Genomic DNA, 21762 nt, shown 5'->3' with positions numbered 1-21762 from the left:
TGATTTTCTTGCAGATGTTTCATGACCCAACTAGGTAACATCATCAATGTTAGAAGGGAGTGGGCTTTGTGGAGGAGAGAAGAAGGGAGAAAGAAGAGGAGGAGGAGGAAGAAGAGTGTAGGGACCTTGGTGCTCTCTGAGCCTGGTGATTTTCTTGCAGATGTTTCATGACCCAACTAGGTAACATCATCAAAGCTAAAAGGAAGTGGGCTTTATGGAAGAGAGCAGAAGGAGGGAAAGAGACAGAGGAGGAAAAGGAGGAGGAGGAAGAGTATAGGATCCTTGGTGCTCTCTCAGCGGTTTTCTTGTGGACATTTCAAGACCCAATTAGGTAACATCATCAGTGCTAGAAAGGAGTGGATTTCCCTCCCTATTTATCTACAACTAGCTCAGTGCAGCTGGGAGTGTTCTTGGTGGTTGTTGAGAGAGTTTGTTCTCCTTCTCAGTCTAGTCCATGAATTCCCAGCTGCACCCTACCCAGGTACGACTGGAGTTGAACATTGGAGAGGTTCTCCAATGAATTACTCGACCGCCGTTGCCCCTGCTGGCAATGCTGTTTCTTCCAAGATGAAGGAAGACCAGATGCAAATGTCTCAAACTTACCTTCACCTTGACCACTCATGGATGCGTGGCTGGTGCGCGTTGTGATCTCAGCGGATCTGATTTGAGGGATGCTGAAGGTGACCACTTTGGATGCCTCGGATATTCTCCCCATTGTAGCAGCTTGGCTGGGCTTTGGGGGGTCGCTGTATAAGCGTACCTGAAAGGGTGGGGGAAAAGTGAGAAGAACCGTTCTATCTTGCTCAATAGTAGCAACTGTGAGAGGGATCTTGGAGTCCTAGCGGACAACCATTTAAATAGGAGCCAGTCGTGTGCAGTAGCTGCCCAAAAAGCCAACACAGTTCTAGGCTGCATCAACAGAGGGATGGAATCAAGATCACGTGAAGGGTTAATACCACTTTATAAGGCCTTGGTAAGGCCACCCTTGGAATACTGCATTCAGTTTTGGTTGCCATGATGTAGAAAAGATGTGGAGACTCTAGAAAGAGTGCAGAGAAGAGCAACCAAGATGATTAGGGGACTGGAGGCTAAAACAGATGAAGAACGGTTGCAGGAACTGGGTATGTCTAGTTTAATGAAAAGAAGGACTAGGGGAGACATGATAGCAGCCTTCCAATATCTCAGGGGCTGCCCCAAAGAAGAGGGAGTCAAGCTATTCTCCAAGGCACCTGAGGGCAGAACAAGAAGCAATGGGTGGAAACTAATCAAGGAGAGAAGCAACTTAGAACTAAGGAGGAATTTCCTGACAGTGAGAACAATTAATCGGTGGAACAACTTGCCTCCAGAAGTTGCGAATGCTCCAACCCTGGAAGTTTTTAAGAAGATGTTAGACAACCATTTGTCTGAAGTGGTGTAGGGTTTCCTTCCTAGGCATGGGGTTGGACTAGAAGACCTCCAAGGTCCCTTCCAATGGTTATTCCAGACTCACATGGATTCTGCTGGGTTTTAGCTCCAAATCCATTCCCTTTCGGGCTGAAAATAGGGACCTTCCCTTTTGCTCCTTTAATTCTTGTTTCAATTACACGTCAAACTTGGAAGCCTGGGTTTTATAAATGGCTGCAATCTTTACCTGCTTTCTTTGGTCCCCAACTGTCATCGTCCTCCGAACCGCACGAGTGGAGGTGAATTCTAAGCCTTTTTCTCCTGCTTATGTTCTAGCGGCTAGAACTGGATGTCTGAAACTGGCCCACATCTTCAGTTGCCACAGCCAGCTCTCCTTCAAATCTCCTGAGATGTCTCCATAAACTAAGCATTGTGACTGCATGAGAGCATCATGGTGGGAAGGACCTTCCCCCCCCAACAAACAAGGAAAACCTAGATTTTTCAGCAAAGGATGGGGAAATAGGACAAGAATGTGTAAAACAATGACTGTCCAGAGGATGAGCTCCAAAGATAATGCTTCTCTTTTTTTAAGGGGAAAAAGAAATCTATCATCTATCTATCATCTATCTATCTATCTATCTATCATCTATCTATCTATCTATCTATCTATCTATCTATCTATCTATCTATCTATCTATCTATCTATCTATCCATCCATCCATCCATCCATCCATCCATCCACCCACCCACCCACCTACTTACCCACCTCCTTCCTTCCTTCCTTCCTTCCTTCCTTCCTACCTACCTACCTACCTACCTACCTACCTACCTACCTACCTACCTACCTACCTAACAGTGGTGGGATTCAGCCAGTTCGCACCTATTTGGGAGAACCGGTTGGTAACTTTCTAAGTAGTTCAAAGAACTGATTATTGGAAGAAATCTCCTTTTGTTTTTTTCCACTTTACAGGGCTAATCCTGTAAGGAAGGCAGGAAGGAAACATTCTGGTGTTGTTTCTAGCCTAATCTTTATTGACCTGCTTACAGAAACTGTCTCTCTGGTTAACCCTTATTACATTGTAACAGCTAAAGCAAAGCACCCATCGACGTGAGTGACTTTGAGTTGGCTACGCCCACATGGTCACATGGCCACTGGGCCATGCCTACCCAGCTGGTCATTAGGACAGAGAACCGGTTGTTAAATTATTTGAATCCCACCACTGCTACCTACCTATCTGTGTGTGTGTATTCCAGCATAACTCTGGAACGCCTCAAGCAATTTCAACCAAACTTGGTACACAGATGATTTACTCTCTGGAAACAAATACTGTGGGGGGTAAGACAACCCTAACACCCCTCGGGCTGTGTGTTCTGTTAAGATGCAGCCTGTTGTGCCTTCAAATGGCTTCTACCGTACTGCCATAAAATGGCTTCTACTGTATAGCGCCGTGGACGGTAACGGCTTCAAGGTACTCCACAAGGGGGCTCCCTCTGGTAAGGGGGAGGGAAATCCAACATTAGAAATTGCGGCAACGTTAATGGAAGTGGGGGGGGGGATAAATAAATACTGGGGCAGCGCCGGGTAATCAGTAAATCAATTATAAAAAGTAACTAAAACTAAAACGAAAAAAGCATGTACGGCCACAATGGAATCCAAAATTTATTTTGCCAAGGAAGGGAGAAAATCCCCCCCCAAAAAAATGTTTCATCATCTTTTTGATAACGTGATGACCAACATTGGTTGCAACGTTCCAGTTGTGAGTTTTACTAGGGTTTTTATAAAGTGGTACTAAGACTTGATTCTATGCCTCTGTGGGGCACACAACAAGGAGGGAAGAATCTGTCACAATTTGGAGACGCAGGAAGTCGGCGCACAGAGAACAGCCAGTTGCAAATGCGTTCTTAGCGGGCATGTTTTCAATTCCCCCCCCCTCCTCTTTGCACTTCCTGTTCAAGGCAAAACTGGCTGAGTCATCTTAAGAAAGAAACACCCGCGCTTCCTTCTCTCCCCTTGAAAAGTACAATTCTCTTTTCTTCTTTTCAACAGCCCTAAAGACTTCCTGGAGATAAATTCTTTGCAGAATGGTAGAGCCAAAGACAGCCTTAAAAGCCGGCCAGATCTCATTGTATCGGCAGACTCTTGGGAGGGTTTTGAACCGCGAAGATTTCTGACTTAACAATTATTTTCGAAAAGCAACCACGAAGAGAAGACGAATCTGAATTCTACTTTTGAAATGAAGTAAATTGTCCTGGGGTTTTTTAAAAGAAATGAATCAGAAGCAGGGGTCTTCATATAATAATAAGGTGAAGCAGTAATCAGAGGGGAAATCAGAATCCGAATAGAAAGAGCACTTATATACCGCTTCGTAATGCTTTTGCAGCCCTCTCTAAGCAGTTTGCAGAGTCAGCCTCTTGCCCTCCAACAATCTGGTCCTCATTTTAGCAACCTCGGAAGGATGGACGGCTGAATCAGCCTTGAGCCCATCAGGATTGAACTCCTGGCAGTGGGCAGAGTCAGCCTGCAATCCTACATTCTAATCACTGCACCATCACGGAAGGAAGGAAGGAAGGAAGGAAGGAATAGCCCTTTGATATATATCCTGCTTCACAGTGCTTTATAGCCCTCTCTAAGTGGTTTACAGAGTCAGCCTCTTGCCCCCAACAATCTGGGTCCTCATTTGACCCACCTTGGAAGGATGGAAGGCTGAGTCAACCTTGATCCGGTCAGGATCGAACACCTGGCAGTAGGCAGAGTTAGCCTGCGATACTGCATTCTAACCACTGTGCAAGGAAGGAAGGAAGGAAGGAAGGAAGGAAGGAAGGAAGGAAGGAAGGAAGGAAGGAAGGAAGGAATAGCAATTACACTTAGATTTATATACCACTTTATAGTGCTTTACAGCCCTCTCTAAGTGGTTTACAGAGTCAGCCTCTTGCCCCCAACAATCTGGGTCCTCATTTGACCCACCTGGGAAGGACGGAAGGCTGAGTCAACCTTGATCCAGTCAGGATCGAACTGCTGGCAGTAGGCAGAGTTAGCCTGCGATACTGCATTCTAACCACTGTGCAAGGAAGGAAGGAAGGAAGGAAGGAAGGAAGGAAGGAAGGAAGGAAGGAAGGAAGGAAGGAAGGAAGGAAGGAAGGAATAGCAATTACACTTAGACTTATATACCACTTTATAGTGCTTTACAGCCCTCTCTAAGTGGTTTACAGAGTCAGCCTCTTGCCCCCAACAATCTGGGTCCTCATTTGACCCACCTGGGAAGGATGGAAGGCTGAATCAACCTTGATCCGGTCAGGATCGAACTGCTGGCAGTAGGCAGAGGTAGCCTGCAATACTGCATTCTAACCACTGTGCAAGGAAGGAAGGAAGGAAGGAAGGAAGGAAGGAAGGAAGGAAGGAAGGAAGGAAGGAAGGAAGGAAGGAAGGAATAGCAATTACACTTAGACTTATATACCACTTTATAGTGCTTTACAGCCCTCTCTAAGTGGTTTACAGAGTCAGCCTCTTGCCCCCAACAATCTGGGTCCTCATTTGACCCACCTGGGAAGGACGGAAGGCTGAGTCAACCTTGATCCAGTCAGGATCGAACTGCTGGCAGTAGGCAGAGTTAGCCTGCGATACTGCATTCTAACCACTGTGCAAGGAAGGAAGGAAGGAAGGAAGGAAGGAAGGAAGGAAGGAAGGAAGGAAGGAAGGAATAGCAATTGCACTTAGACTTATATACCACTTTATAGTGCTTTACAGCCCTCTCTAAGCGGTTTACAGAGTCAGCCACTTGCCCCCCCCCCAACAATCTGGGTCCATATTATCTGGTACCTTGGCACTCAGCCGCAACCGGTCGATGGTATTCTCCGCTTCGGCGTACTTGGTCAGAAGTTTGTGGTAGTCCTCCTGAAAGGATGATGAAGAGAAGACGGAATTTCATTTACACGCCCCTTCTGGAATAGGAAGTGCTTTGAGGGCGTATGTATGGCACAGAGCATATGGTCATAAGTATGAGTCAGTGGCCAAGTGTCTGAATCTTGATCCCATGACCATGGGGTTGCTGCAAAGGTCGTTATGTGTGAAAAACAGCCCTAAGTCATTGTAACATTGAAGGGTACACTGAGAGCTTCTGCACCAAAGACAAATTCCTCATGTGTCCAATCACACTTGGACAATAAAGAATTCTATTCTATTCTACTCTACACTATTCTTCTATACTACATTTCATTCTCTATTCTACTCTGTTCTACTCTACTCCTTTTCTACTCTACTCTACTCTCCTCCTATTCTATTCTATTCTATATTCTATTCTATACTATATTTCATTCTCTATTCTACTCTGTTCTATTCTATTCTACTCCTATTCTATTCTATATTCTATTCTGTTTCATTCTATTCTATTCTACCCTACTACTCCTCAACTTTACTCCTATATTTCATTCTCTATTCTACTCTGTTCTACTCTAGTCCTTTTCTACTCTACTCCATTCTATTCTATATTCTATTCTATGTTTCATTCTCTATTCTACTACTCTACTCCTTTTCTACTCTACTCTACTCCTATTCTATTCTATATTCTATTCTGTTTCATTCTATTCTATTCTACCCTACTACTACTCAACTCTACTCCTATATTTCATTCTCTATTCTACTCTGTTCTATTCTACTCCTTTTCTACTCTACTCCATTCTCTTCTCTTCTCTTCTATTTATGCTATTCTATTATTCTATTCCATATTCTATTCTATGTTTCATTCTCTATTCTACTACTCTACTCCTTTTCTATTCTACTCTATTCCTATTCCATTACATTTTCTATTCTATTCTAATCTATCCTACTCTATTCTACTCCTATTATATTTTACTCTACTCTACCTCTGTCCTGTCCTATTCACTGTTGTTTTAAGAGCTACCTGTATATGTTCGAGCCGGATACTAGAAGCCAAGGACTGAATAGCTACGAATGGTGTTTTAACCTTGAAGGATGCACATACAAAGAGATGGGGGGGGGGGGAGTAGAGGAACACACACACTTACACAAAGAGGGAAAATGCTCCTGATGCGTGTAGGTTGTGGCCTCCCTCTGCTTAGATTGATGCAGACACGCGGAGGGTGCATTAAACAGCTTTCTTTTGGCTAGTGGCCTAGATTTTTTTTCATTGATGGCTTCAGAGAGGGAGCCCGCACTCACGTGGATGAACAAACCTCCAGACCAGCGAGAAGAATCATCACAATCCATAATAAAACACATTTGTGCAAATTGAAAAGTCTCTCCGGCAGGCAGAAGTGGTTTCCCCCCCCCCCTCTCCCTAATGCTTCTCTGTTACGTGGGAGAAAAATTCGCCTGGAGGAATTCTAACTTACAACGGTTGTGTTTTAGTGGCAACAGCACTGAAAAATGGGACTCGGGGTTGTGTTTTGCCCTCACGACTCCCAAGGCATTCCCCCCCCCCCCCGGATCAAAATTTAGATGCCTGGCAAAGCATTTTGGATAAAATATGGTGGCTTATTCAAAATATTCTTAAAAAGAGGATAAAGTTCACCCCTCACTTATTCTTGCTAGGTATAATTACAGACTGTACAGTTATAGAGACTAACTTGATTCTGAATTTAACATCGGCAGCAAGATTGTTGGTGGCGCAATACTGGAAGAAGGAAGAATTGCCTACTATTCAAGAATGGACATTGAAAGTAACAAACTTAGCAGAGATGGCTAAAATATCAGCATATCTTAAGGACCATTCGGATGAGAAATACAAGCTGGAATGGAGAAGATGGATTGACTATACTCAAAATAAATATGGGACTAAGAAACTCCAGATAGCTTATGAATGAATGAACAAGGAATGTTACAACTTATCTAAAGTTGGCTTTACAAAAGGGGAGTTAAAATACAAGTGAGGGACGATGCTAAAGTTAGTTTATTTTAGTGTATGATTATTAAATGTTTATACCCTGTATTTGCTCTGGGAGGTTTGGGGGGGCAGGGTGGGAGGGGATGTGGGATTGGGGGGGTAGGGAGGGAAGGGGCAAGGTATATAATTGTAAAACTTATTAAAACTTTTAATAAAAAAAAATATTTAGACGCCTGGCCACAGTCGATTGCAGTGTGTCACGCAATTCCCCTTCGTCGACCTCCCGACGAACCACATCAAGCCAGATTCGCTGAGCAAGGGCGCTGCTGATTTAATGACGGCAGCGATGCGCTTAACGACTGCGGCAAGAGAAGTGTCGTAAGACACTTTTCGCAAATTCGCTTCGCTTAGAGACAGAAATTTGGGGCTGAATTACCGTCGTAATTCGAGGACCATCCGTGTTTGTTCCTTTGACCTTCGCTTGCAGTTTAGAAGGAGAGAACGGTGCAGAACCCCTGGTCATACGGGCAGTCCTCTAGTTACGACCACAATGGAGCCCCCGATTTATGTCGCTAAGCGAGACAGTTCTTAAGTGAGCTGCGCCCCGTTTTACGACCTTGCTTGCGGCAGTCGTTCAGCGAAGCACTTCCGTTGTTAAGTCAGTCACACGGTTGTGAAGTGAATTGACTTCAATTTTCAGAAGGTCACAAGAAGGGATCTTAAAACACGGCAACCGTCATAAATTGAGCTGGTCTCCAAATGTCTGAATTTTGATTATGGGGAGGCTGTAATGGTCGTAAGTGTGAAAAAATGGTCATAAGTTATCTTTTTCAGTAACTTAGAATAGTCACTAAATAAACTACTGCATAGAGACAGTTTCCGCACGGTTGCGTGATTTATATATGGATGCTTGCACACTGATTCATATTTATGACGGTCCCTGTGTCCTGGAGTCACGTAATTCCCCCTTTTGCGTCCTTCTGACAAGCCAAGTCAGAAGAGAAGCAAGGAAAGAAGCAGCTTAGAACTAAGGAGACATTTCCTGACAGTTAAAATAATTAACCGGTGGAACAACTTGCCTCTAGAAGTTATAAATGCTCCAACACTGGAAGTTTTAAAGAAGAGATTGGACAACCACTTGTCTGAAGTGGTGTAGGGTTTCCTGCCTAGGCAGGGGGTTGGACTAGAAGACCTCCAAGGTCCCTTCCCACTCTTTTTTTATTAAGTTTTTTTAATTTCAAATTTTCAAAACAAACACAACACAAAGAATCCTCCTTCTTTACATACTGTAGAAAGTGAGTTGCAAAGAGGAGTCCAAATTTGATTAAGGAGATGATTAGTGGACTGTTACCTACAAGACTCTTCTGCCATATACCTCCCTTAGACCAATAAGATCGCACAGGATGGGCCTTCTCCGGGTGCCTTCAGCTGGCCAATGCCGGCTGGCGACGCCTCGGAGTAGGGCCTTCTCTGTTGCTGCTCCGGCCCTATGGAATGAGCCACCCCCAGAGATCCGGACCCTACCCACTCTCATGGCCTTCCGTAAAGCTATCAAAACCTGGCTTTTCCGGCAGGCCTGGGGCTGTTGACCTTTTGATTGAGGTCCAGCCCCCCTTTGACTGGGTGCATGTTGTATTCTTAATCTTGTTGTATCTTATTGTTTTAATCCTTTTTAATACTTTTCATTTCTGTAAGCCGCCCGGAGTCCTCTGGGATTGGGCGGCCTATAAATTCAATAAATGAAATGAAATGGCAGAAGACATGAAAATGTTTTGCTACTGGAAAGACACAGGTTTATAGATCGAAGTGTATAACCTAAAACTACTTAAATTTAGTGACAATAGATATGGTTAAATAAACAACCGACAATGATAAGAATGTCTGCGTATGTATTGGTATGACAAGTAGTAATTGGATATGAATATTGAATGGTACCTATGAAAGGAAGATTAGAAATTATTTGGTTATATATAAAGGTTAATAAAAAAAAGAACTAAGTTGAATTTAGCTAAGTTTTGATTATTGGGGGGGGGGAAATGCTATGATAATGGATAGAGTTAAATGAAGGAGGGATATATATATGCATATGCTGTATATGTATATGTATATGTATATGTATATGTATTTAATAGATTTATAGGCCGCCCAATCCCGGAGGACTTCAGGCGGCTTACAGAAAGTAAATTATAAAAAAAATAAAGATATATATATATATATGTTGTATTTGTGCTGATAAATAAATAACAAAAAAGGCAACAGTAAAAATATAGGGTTTCTGCCTGGATGGTCTCTTGTGACGAGCCGAAGGACAGAGAATGGAAGTAGTAGTACACACACACACATACACACACACACGCATATGCATATGCATGGGTACAACATAAGGAAATTGGATGTAAATTGTAAACAGTCATTTGGAAAGGAGGATTTGAAATTTTTGTTACTAAATATTATTGACGTTTAGTCAGAATAGGCCATAAGGATATAGTGTTATTGGAGGATATTAGAAATAACAAATGAAATGCCAGTATGGGGTCAGGTTTTAAATCTTGGTACATTTTATGATGAAGGACGTTTAAACAATTGAAAATGGAGGTATGATGATGGTAATATGTATAAAAACATCTGATTCAAAATACTTGAGTTAATACGAATTTTGTGATGACAGTGGAAGAGAGGCACAAAAGCTTTTTGTAACCAACTGATACACCTTCCAAATTTTGCTATTCTCAAGATCTATTCTAATTCTTCTAATGGTCAAATGGCAGGTTCAATGAACAACTGTGTGACTCACTTCCCAGCTGCAGAGTGTGACTCGCTTCTCAAAAGGGGCTAAGACAAGTTGTAAAACTGGGGCAAAACCCACTTCAGCGATTCTTCACTTAATGACATTCATTGGGGGGGGGGGCTCGGTTGTAGTCGCAAGTCGGGAATTTGTTTGGGAAGAGAATTTTTGGGATGTGTCCAGGAGACGTTACCTGAAGCTGATGCACGAGCTCCGTAGCTTGTCTGGGGGATTTCAGCTCCTCCGGAATAACAGAGATGGTGGGCGTGGGACACTTATGGGGAGATCCTTCCCCGCTGCTCATCAGTACCTCTCGGACAATCTCGGCAGGGGACTTGAAGATGACTGGCTTCCTACCCTCTTTCCGGAAAGCTGGCGAGGACTTTCCTTGAGGTGGCTGGTAGCTTTGAGGGAACTTGACTCGGGGTTCCACTTTGGATAGATCTGGTAATGGGTAGTTGAGTCTCCCTCGGCCATATTGTGTGACTTCTCTCGTCCCAGAGTTTGACCGAATCTCTCGGTCCGGTTCTTTCAAAGCAAGATGTCCAGATTTTTTCTGGCTGGTCCTTCGTTGAGGGCTCAAAGATCTGGACTGCCTTGGACTTTTTGACCACAGCCCATGGGGTACGTCTGCTTTCAACTTGCACATTCGCTTCTCCAGTTGGCTACCAACTGGTTTGGAGGTGTGGGACATCTGCGTTGTCCCTCTCGAATCCAGAGGTCCTTCCTCGGTATGGTTGAAAGCGGGCTGGTGGATGGTTGGAGCGACCTCCTCTGGAGGTTCTTTCTCAAGAGGTTGTCCCAAGTTCTCCATCCAGGATAACTCTGGACAAGTCTCGGCATCAATGCCTGGATAATTCTGAAGGTCTTCTAGCGATTGGAAATCCAAGAGTCGCTCATTGTACGGCAAGGAACTTGCCAGAGAACTGCCCCCGTGACTTCCCAGGTTTCTTCCTGACTCCCAGGAGAACTTGGGATCTTCAGGGAAGTCCAAGCCATCCTCACCCAGAATTTGAGGTTCAATTTCCAGTTGGGTGCACATGGGAGGAGGACCACAGGGAGAAGGGCTGAGATTGGAGTTTTCAGAGAGCCCATCGTCCCCATTATTGGAGGCAAAGCTGCATTTATACAAAGCAAGGGGGTCTTGAAGGATCTCAGGACTGGGACTGAAGTCTGAACCATACTGGCCCTCAAAAGAAAGTTCAGGATGGACATCCTCCTGGCTTCCAAAGTCCCATGTCCCTCTGGATTTCTCAGGTTCAGAGTTGTCTTCTTTATGCCTTCTATCTAGCTGCAAGTAAGACCTCATGCCAAGATCCTTGGGACTTCCTTTCTCCTCTAAACCTGGGAAAGGACATATTATTAGAAAATCGATCTCACCTTGTCCTAATTGTCAATCCATTCCAACCCATCTTTTTAACCTTATAGTTCAGGGCGGCCAACACAATGTCAAGCCCGCAGTCATATTCCTTTTAGGATCTTTGGCCTGCCACACTTTCTATTATTCTACTATGCATTTTCTATGGTGGGAAAATGGGAGGGGCTTTGTACAGAGTTAGATGATATGTAGCCATAACAACATTCTTTCTAGAAAGCCAAGGTCATCCTTTGTCTCTGCACCTCTGCACCTGACCGGAACTGGATGAGTGGAATTGCCAGTGTGGCAGTGGAAGATTGGACCATGTGATGGACTTGTGGGTGTGGGGGCAAGATCATGAACTTTCAACTGAGTGGGAACCCCAGGAAGCTTTCAGTTTCGGGTTTTCCCAGATGTGCCAACATGGCTCTCTTAATAAATTGGAACTTTGAGCAATGCTTTGCCTTGGACTCTGATTTAATTTCAGGCTCTATTTGGATTGCTGACACACAACTCAAAACATTACACTTTGTTCAAAGTGAATAACCCCAAATGAAAGATGTATCAAAAGTTGATACTTATTGAGTCTCTCATCTGCACCTCTAAAACTATCTGGTTTGCTTCTGCAACCCAACAAGACAGAGACAGACTTCAGAGGTTATTAGATCTGCAGGAAAAACAATGGCTACCAACCTGCCTTCCATTGAGGACCTGCACACTGCAGGAGTCAGAAAGAGGGCTGTGAAAATATCTACAGACCCCTCGCACCCTGGACATCAATTGTTTCAACTCCTACCCTCAAAACAATGCTAAAGAGCACTGCACACCAGAACAACTAGACACAAGAATAGTTTTTCCCCGAATGCCATCACTCTGCTAAAAAAATAATTCCCTCAACACTGTCAAAATTTTCACTAAGTCTGCATTACTATTCTTCTTCTCTTCCTTCCTAATCCCTATCTCTTCCCTCTTATGACTATAACCATGTTGCTTGTACCTTTAAAATTTATATTGTTTTATTTGTTTCCTAACATATTTTGATTGCTTATTAGTAACCTATGACTATCACTAAATGTTGTATCTTAAGATTCTTGACGAATGTATTCTATTTTATTTTTCTTTATGTACACTGAGAGCTTATGCACCAAAGACAATTTCCTTGTGTGTCCAATCACACTTGGCCAATAAAGAATTCTATTCAATTCCATAAAAGAGTTGGAAGAGACTTTGGAGGTCTTCTAGTCCAACCCCCCGTTTGGGCCAGTATCTGAAATGCCCATAAAATAACAGAAGATGTTTCACTTCTCATCCAAGATGAGAAGTGAAACATCTTCAAAGAAAAACAAGGAAGTTCAGTTGCCTCTTGAAAAAGCACCTTTGGGCAGGGGTGAAATTCAGCAGGTTCTGGAGAACTGGTAGTGGAAATTTTGAGTAATTCGGAGAACTGGCAAATACTACTTCTGGCTGGGCCCAGAGTGGGGTGGGAATGGAGATTTTGCAGTATCCTTCCCCTGCAGGGGGGGGGGAATGGGGATTTTGCAGTATCCTTCCCTGGAGTGAGGTAGGAATGGAGATTTTGCAGTTTCCTTCCCCTGGAATTGGGAGGGAATGGAGATTTTACAGTATCCTTCCCCTGGAGTGGGGAGGGAATGGGGATTTTGCAGTATCCTTCCCTGGAGTGGGGAGGGAATGGAAATTTTGCAGTTTCCTTCCCCTGGAGTTGGGAGGGAATGGAGATTTTGCAGTATCCTTCCCCTGGAGTTGGGAGGGAATGGAGATTTTACAGTATCCTTCCCCTGCCACGCCCACAGAACAGGTAGTAAAAAAATTGAATAGTCCCTTTGGGACAATGACAATTTGGCTATCCAGAACATCTGCTTTGAACCATTGATCCGTTATCTTCTCTGAATGTGCAAAAACTCTACTCCAATTCAGATATAACTCCAAATAACCTCACCTGAGATTTGGGTCCCTAATTTCCTGTGTTACTCACCAGGCAGGGGATGTGCAGCATTGGTATCTCCTGCACCTTCAAGCTCTTGAAGTTCGCCGAGATCAAAAGCTTGCTGGCCTTCTTCCAAAAGGTGTTGATAGTCCTTCAGCTCCCTCAAAAGTTCTTCGTCCTCCAGCATCTCCTGGGAAGAAGACAAGGTCCAGCAATCCAAATTCCCAACCAGGCTGTTTTCTCCTAACTGGAAGTCTCCCTCTCTTCTCCCCTCAACTTTTTCTGACTCCTTCTCCTTGGTAGGGCTTCCTCTTCTGGCCATCCCTGCATTCCCAAGAAGGGTAGCTAATGGCACGAATGGGCGCGGAATAATTTCCTCAGTGCAGAAAAAGAAAGGTAAGTCATTTGGGCCTTTTCGCCCCGAGTTTTCTGCCAAGAAAGCGGGTCACACGGAGCCGTCATTCAGTGCTTCCCTCCAAAGGAGAGCGAAGGAATAAATAACAGCGCAGAAAAACGGGTTTAGATGAGGTGCAAAGTTGCATGGTTTATCCATAGGCTGCCGATAAGAAGGTGGATGCTTCGGATTTTCTCTTGGTGGAGAACTTGCAATTCTCAAGGTAGCTTTACTGGTCTTCCGGAGACTCTCTCAATCTGGGAAGTGTCACCTGCACAGAGAGAGAGAGAGGGGAAAAGATTGAGAAAGAGAAGAAAGGAAAAAAGAGATGTCACTTTGATCAAGTCCACCTTTTCCTTTGATCCTGCTCGTCATCACTCCTTGGGCCTCGAGGGTTTATTATTCCCACCTGGAATTCTACCTGTGAAAACTCTGGAAGGTATTCAATGAAATGCTCTGCATTTGGCAGGGGGCTGACCAACGTGTGGAATAAGCCATGCGACAAAGCTCAAAATCTACAAAGGCTTCCCTGAAGCCTCCTGAAACCCAAAAAATGGGGCACAGGGGAGTGCCGCACCCCCCCATGCTCCCTCCATGCATGCACATGCGTGCATCTCCTGAAAATCAGAGACCCCGGAGGGATGTGCATACACATGCGCAATGGAGCTGAGGTGGGTGACATCTCGCGTGCCCGCAAAGAAGGCTCCATGTCCCACCTGTGGCATAGGTTCACCATCGCGGTGCCAGATCATCACATCCCCAAACAATGCAATACAATAATACAATAGTAGAGTTGGAAGGGACCTTGGAGGTCTTCTAGCCCAACCCCCTGCCTAGGCAGGAAACCCTCTACCGTTTCAGCTCCTCTATCTCAAGGGAAGCCATCACACGGGGGAATGAAGGAAGCGATACAGAGACACGTTGGAAGCCTCCTTCAAGTCCCTGGCAATCGGCCCCGCCTCGTGGGAAATCCTGGCACAAGACCGATCGACACGCCGATCCACCAAGCCTGCCAGACATCTGAGGGCAGAAGGACCACCGTGGCACGAGGGAAGCGAGCACTCCGCCAAGCCAGAGCTGCAAATGCTACAACAGTGGTGCCAACCCATGTCTTCCTTCCCTGACATGTGGCAGAATATTTCGTGCCCACAGAGGCCTTACCAGCCACCTGTGGACACGTTGTGGACAGCCCACAACCGGTTAGATGTCAAGGCCCTCTTCGCACACGCTGGACGAATAGTCATCCCAACGGATTTCTACCTCTGAGCGTGTTAAAAGCTCTGGAAGGTATTAAGTGAGGCTAATCTTGAATTAAACGCCTTAAAAGCTAAGTCACGAATATTCAGAGAGTGGAAGCTTCTATATTTGAAACGGGCCGAGAGGAGTTAAGCGTGGTTCCAGGAAGTCCCTCCCCTCCCCCCCCACCCCGCTCGTCTCTCTGTGCAGCTGGAGATGCACAGATGTTGCTTCAGGCAGTGCCATTTACCGCACAAACACAAAAGTGGCAGTCGAAACCCCCTCCCCTTCCCTCTCATCACATTTGTCCCGGCAGAATGACTGCATTGATTCCACCGTTAAGATGAAGTTCCCCCCACTCTAGCGAGTCGCCTAGAAGAGAATGGATGCTTCTGAATGCACGCTCTAATCAACCTCCTCCTTCTTTCTTGGCCTGTTTAATGAAAAGAAGGATTGGGAGGAGGCATGATAGCAGGGTTCCAATATTTGAGGGGCTGCCACAATGAGGAGGGGGTCAACCTATTATCTAAAGCACCTGAGGGTAGAACAGGAAGCAATGAGTGGAAACGAACCAAGGAGAGAAGCAACTTAGAACTAAGGAGGAATTTCCTGACAGTGAGAACAATCAACCAGTGGAAGGGCTTCCCTCCAGAAGTTGAAAATATATTTGTTCGGAAACGCAAAAATATTGGATGAAAATTTGGAAATGGATACAACAAATTACAGAGTACAAACCTGAACCCTTTCTGCTGGGAATAACCAAGGGGAAATATAGAAAGAAAATTAAATACATACTAATACCTGTTGACTACAGCTAGAATAATGTTTGCCCAATGTTGGAAACAAAGAAATATTACCCCAGATGAATTAGTGATTCAGAAAATTGTAGGTGCAGAAATGGACAAATTAACATTAAGATTAAAGGACAAAGAAGAGTCTGAATATTATGAAATTTGGGATAACTGGTATAAATGGTTGCATAACAGGAATAAAGTTAATTCAGCCAAGAAACAACAGAGAAATGTATAGAACTGTAGATGAATGTATATAAATATAGAAGCTATATAAGATTGATATATACAGGTATGATGACATAACAATGTTAATGTGATGATTGCAAGATGTTATAGAGGGGGGAAAAAACCATACAAAATCTGCTTTGAAAATATATATATATATATTACAAGAAAAATCATACATTACAATTTTTTAAAGGCCTGGTGCCAAGTGCCAACCATAACATCACAAGGAATTCAACTTCATAACAAATGCGACATTCTTTTTTCTTAAAAGAAAAAAAGGTCTTATGATGTGTTTGCAAAAGGAGAAAAAGAAAATCAGCAAACCCAGCTGCTGAATCAAGTGATTGAAACGGGACGGGGGATATACAGCAGAAAGCAAGGAATTTTGGACGCTTTCTGAGGGCGGGAGCGTAGTGAGAAAAAATATGTTTGGCAGAAATTGTCGCAGAAATGTAATCAGATTTGCAGATTCCGTAAGGATTTGCAGAAATGTGGATGGTTTTAGCACCCAGTGGATGATGTTGTTTTCCACTCGGAGGGAAACACAAAGATAAGATTTTTCTCTCCCCCCCCCCCCCGATGATTTAAACCAAGCAATTTATTTTGAATCTGTTGCCTTCATTTCCGTGTCCTGTACCCCTTTGGCATCTTTGCTTTGCAGATCTTACGGAAGTAGAGCTGGCCACTTCCTCCCACCCCAATCCAGATTTCTTCAACCTGGGGTCCTCAGCCTAGGGGGACAGCCATACAGGATTGAATTCTTACAAACAGAGAAGAAGTGATAGAGGGAGTTGAAACTGCAGGAACCTTGGGTGAGAGTCACCATGTCAAACTAGAATTCAACATAATACAAACACAAGCAACAGAGCATAATGACACCAGAGAGATTTTGAAAGAGCTGATTTTAATAAATGCAGAGAGAACTTGGGAAAGATTCTTGGGGAAACAACTCAAGAATCATGGGAAACTCTGAAAAATATGATCATAAAAGCCCAGATCAGCACAATACTAATGAGAAATGAAACTTCTGGGAGTTATAGACAAGAAAGTCCTCTTCCATGGATGGTGAGACTTTTAAGAAGAGATTGGACCACCTGCCCCAAGGTTAGAAAATATTGGCGTCAGATAAGGAAGTGGCTCGAAGAGATAGCAATAGCAATAGCAGTTAGACTTATATACCACTTCATAGCCCTCTCTAAGCGGTTTACAGAGTCAGCATATCGCCCCCACAGTCTGGGTCCTCATTTCACCCACCTCGGAAGGATGGAAGGCTGAGTCAACCTTGAGCCGGTGAGATTTGAACCGCCGAACTGCATATAGCAGTCAGCTGAAGTGGCCTGCAATACTGCACCCTAACCACTGCGCCACCTCGGCTCTTAACTGAACATAGGGTAGAGTTGAAGCTGGAATTGTTCCTCCTGGGAATCTTTGATGGGAAAATGGAGAAAAGATTATGCTACACGTATTCACCGCAAGCAGAATCTTTTTAGCACAGAATTGGAAACAAACAGATACTCCGTCAGACCCAAATATAAGAAGGAAAATCTATGAATGTGCAGAGATGGATAGGCTGTCTATGGAAACGAAGGCGAGGGAAGAAACCGAGTACTATCAAATTTGGAATAGATGGTATTCCTGGCTTGAGAGTAAGCGTAAAACATAAGGTTACAAATGATAAAAGTATAATAGATAGTGTGTTTAAATAAGCATATCTTAGGATAATGATGTAGAGATAGAATTTTTCGTAAATAAAAGATTGTTACAAAAGATATGGATACTGATGTGGAAAGTGTAAATTATTTTTTTTGTGTGTTTGGTCTTTAAATGTTAGAAAACTCAATAAATACTATTAAAAAAAGTGAAGAGAGTGGACAGCCACTTGTCCAGAGTCTCATGATTGATCAGGGACTAGAAGACCTCCAAGGTCCCTTCCAACTCCGTTATTCTGTTCTTTTCTAAAGTATAGATCTATTGGGGAAAGTTGTTTGCTGTTTTTATTTTTGAGATATCGAAGGAGGATTGTCGGCTGAAGTCACTTCTACCGTCTTTAATTTTCGAGAACCATCTTTGCGTAGTTGCCAAAGGATTTTGGGAAACGGTCATCCCGCTTTTTAAATCTCTCGGCTTTCTCCCCACTTCTCTATAAAAGCAAGCACATCTGAGTGGCCCTGGGTGATGAACCATTTAAATAAATAAAACTAAATATAAGTTCTCCTTCAATGCTGCGAAACACAGCATTCTGGCGAAATTTTCTTTTGAGGAAGGCCAGAAAAACAAGAGGAAGTGTTTTGTATGTCTTTAAAAGTGGGGCTCAACATTTTAAGCAACCGAGGCTACGAAGGAGGGTAAATTTGGCCGGGGGAGAGAATAAAAAAATCTTGCTGGATTTGTATGCTCAGGTTCCATGCTTCTGTTTATTACATCCTGGTGCTTTTAGATAAGGATTTTCTAGAGCAATTGCCTGCCTCATTTTTTACACTGTTCCAAGGAGCCTGAATAGGAATATTTTTTTTAAAATAAAAATTGTATCCCCCTTTATTATTTTTAGGAATAACTCAAGACAGGAACATATCCAATATACCTTCCTCCCCTTATTTTTCCCATAACAACAACTCTTTGAGGTAGGCTGGGCTAACAGAGAATGGCTGGCTGAAAGGTACCCAACTGCCTTCCATGCCTAAAGCTGGACTAGAACTCACCAACTCCTGGTGATTGTTCCAAACTCACCCAACTGCCTTCCATGCCTAAAGCTGGACTAGAACTCACCAACTCCTGGTGATTATTCCAAACTCACCCAACTGCCTTCCATGCCTAAAGCTGGACTAGAACTCACCGGCTCCTGGTGATTGTCCCAAACTCACCCAACTGCCTTCCATGCCTAAAGCTGGACTAGAACTCACCAACTCCTGGTGATTGGCCCAAACTCACCCAACTGCCTTCCATGCCTAAAGCTGGACTAGAACTCACCAACTCAGTGACCAAACTGGCTACCATTTGCATCTGTAAATTTATAATTTATAAATCTGTACCTCATTTGTATTGTATTCTAAAATAGAAGAGAGTTAGAAATGTCTTCCATTTGTAACTCTTTTCTATGTTCCCCCCATGTAATTTTGGTTATTTTTTTTTACTTCTTTCCACATAGGAAAGGATAGAAGAATAAATGTTTTGTGGATCATTTATTTGGAACTGCCACTGCCCCAGGTCCCATTTTTATATATTTCCAAAATCCGTGAATGTTTGCTTGTTCTAAGCCTCTCTGGAAAGCTGCCACGATCTTCATCTCCAAAGTGAATTAATATGCTGGTTTATTTTAGTTGGTTGGGGTTTTTTCCTTCCCACCCTGGATTCCCCATCTGAATCTGTCTGCTGTCACCTTAAGTGGCCAGGGAGCTCCAGTCGGTAATCCGAGGACTGTGCAGAGAGGTTGCTTGGATTTTATTTTAGTTTGAGGTTGCCTTGGTAATTCAACAAAGGTCCTGGATGCTGTGGGGAGCATACAGAAGGTTCTTTGCATCAGATTTTGGATCTCCTCCAGGCAGTGATCCAACATTTGGCCAACACGGTTGAGATAGGAGAAAGAAAGAGAGAGAAGGAGAGAGAGAGAGAGAGAGAGAGAGAGATTGTGTTTTATGTGTATGAGAGAGGGATTGCAAGACAGATAGTGACAGAGAGAAAGAGAGAGACACAGAGAAAAAGATATAGAGACAGAGAACAGAGAGAGAGCAGAGAGGAGAGAGATTGTGTTTTATGTGTATGAGAGAGGGATTGCGAGACAGAGAGAAAGAGAGAGACACAGATAGAAAGATATTGAGACAGAAAGACAGAGAGAGAGAAAGCAGAGAGGAGCTAGACACAGAGAGATTGTATTTTATGTGTGTGAGAGAGGGATTGTGAGACAGACAGAGATAGAGACACACAGAGAAAGATATAGAGACAGAGAGAGAGCAGAGAGGAGCGAGATAGAGAGATTGTGTTTTATGTGTATGAGAGAGGGATTGCGAGAGATAGAGACAGAGAAAGAGAGAGACACAGATAGAAAGATATTGAGACAGAGAGACAGACAGAGAGAAAGCAGAGAGGAGCTAGAGAGAGAGAGATTGTATTTTATGTGTGTGAGAGAGGGATTGTAAGACAGACAGAGACAGAGAGAAAGAGAGAGACACAGAAAGACATAGAGACAGAGAGAGCAGAGAGGAGAGATAGAGAGATTGTGTTTTATGTGTATGAGAGAGGGATTGCGAGGGATAGAGACAGAGAAAGAGAGAGACACAGATAGAAAGATATTGAGACAGATAGACAGAGAGCAGAGAGGAGAGAGAAAGACAGAGAGGCAGAGAAAGAGAGAAACACACACACACAAACACACACACAGACACACACACAGGGATAATTGTGTGCAGCAAGAATAAAATTCAATAGAAGATACTAAAACAACCTGCAATTGAGGTAGAAAACCACAAACGCTTTAAAATGGAAAAAATAAACCTGTCAATTGCCAGAAAACATTTGCACCTAATTAATTCTACTGTAAGCCAGGTCACAGAAATGCAAAACACAGGATGTTGGTTGGACTCAAGATGGTCAGACCCACAGCCTGAAAAAAAAAAAAAACAGACCTGAAGTGTGAAGAGGAAGCTCAGAATAAATAAAAAAAACTGTTGCCAAACTAAAAGCAGAATTGCCAAAGACCGTAATGGAGAAATAGGCCATGGAGGGGGGAGAAGAAGCGGTCTAACCACAGAGGAGTGAGAAATACATCAGCGGAATAGCGAAGTTAAAGAATGCCTTGCAGGCTGCAAAAGAGACCTCAAGAAGCAGCTTTGCAGAGGACAATCGCTTGGTGCAAAATCTCTTAGCGGCTCAGCAACGTTGGTTTCGAAATTGCTTTGAGCATCAGAAGTGAACACCGTGACATTATTCACCCCGAAATGCTCAGAGATGGAATTCTGGCTGCAGAGATTTTTTTTTTAATTAAAAGTTTTAATGAGTTTTACAATTATATACCTTTCCCCTTCCCTCCCTCCCCCCAATCCCACATCCCCTCCCCCCTTCTCCCCCCCATCCTCCCAGAGCAAATACAGGGTATAAACATTTAGCAACCATACACTAAAATAAACTAATTAACTTTAGCATCATCCCTTCCCTTGTACTTTAACTCCCCTTTTGTAAAGCCAACTTTAGATAAGTTGTAACATTCCTTGTTAGTTCATTCATAAGCTATCTGAAATTTCTTAATCCCATATTTATTTTGAATATAGTCAATCCATCTTCTCCATTCCAGCTTGTATTTCTCGTCTGAATGATCCTTGAGATATGCTGATATTTTAGCCATCTCTGCTAAATTTGTTACTTTTAACGCCCATTCTTGAATGGTAGGCAATTCTTCCTTCTTCCAGTATTGCGCCACCAACAATCTTGCTGCCGTTGTTAAATTCAGAATCAAATTAGTCTCTATAACTGTACAATCTGTAATTATACCTAACAAGAATAACTGAGAAGTAAACTTTATCCTCTTTTTAAGAATATTTTGAATAATCTACCATATTTTTATCCAAAATGCTTTGACTTTTTTTACAAGTCCACCATATATGATAATATGTAGCATCAACACATCTCCAGCATTTCGGTTGAAAGTTTGAATACATACAAGCTAATTTTTTTAGGATCCAAATGCCATCTATAAAACATCTTGTAAAAATTCTCTCTGGCTGTAGAGATTTTTGAAGCTGTGGGTTTCTTCCAGATATTAAGCCCTCAAAAGAATACCCCGGGACTTCCAGGCAGAAGACACAAAACA

General features: G+C 43.3%; 1 protein-coding gene across 1 annotated transcript in view; it reads right to left on the bottom strand.

The window, feature by feature from the left end:
* AKNA (AT-hook transcription factor) overlaps positions 1–21762 on the bottom strand; it is a 67438-nt gene that overhangs the window by 35619 nt on the left and 10057 nt on the right. The window contains 4 exon segments of the mRNA XM_087704658.1: positions 604–760; positions 5201–5275; positions 10202–11352; positions 13359–13975. Of these exon segments, the coding sequence (XP_087560784.1) occupies positions 604–760; positions 5201–5275; positions 10202–11352; positions 13359–13632 (1657 nt within the window). The 5' untranslated portion in view covers positions 13633–13975.

Source organism: Thamnophis sirtalis, unplaced genomic scaffold (assembly GCF_051295495.1).
Source record: "Thamnophis sirtalis isolate CommonGarterSnake01/CBP01778 unplaced genomic scaffold, rThaSir2_p1.2 scaffold_2, whole genome shotgun sequence".
NCBI classification, from domain to species: domain Eukaryota; kingdom Metazoa; phylum Chordata; class Lepidosauria; order Squamata; family Natricidae; genus Thamnophis; species Thamnophis sirtalis.
Note: the sequence above shows the minus strand (reverse complement) of the source record. Positions and strands in the feature narration are given on the sequence as shown.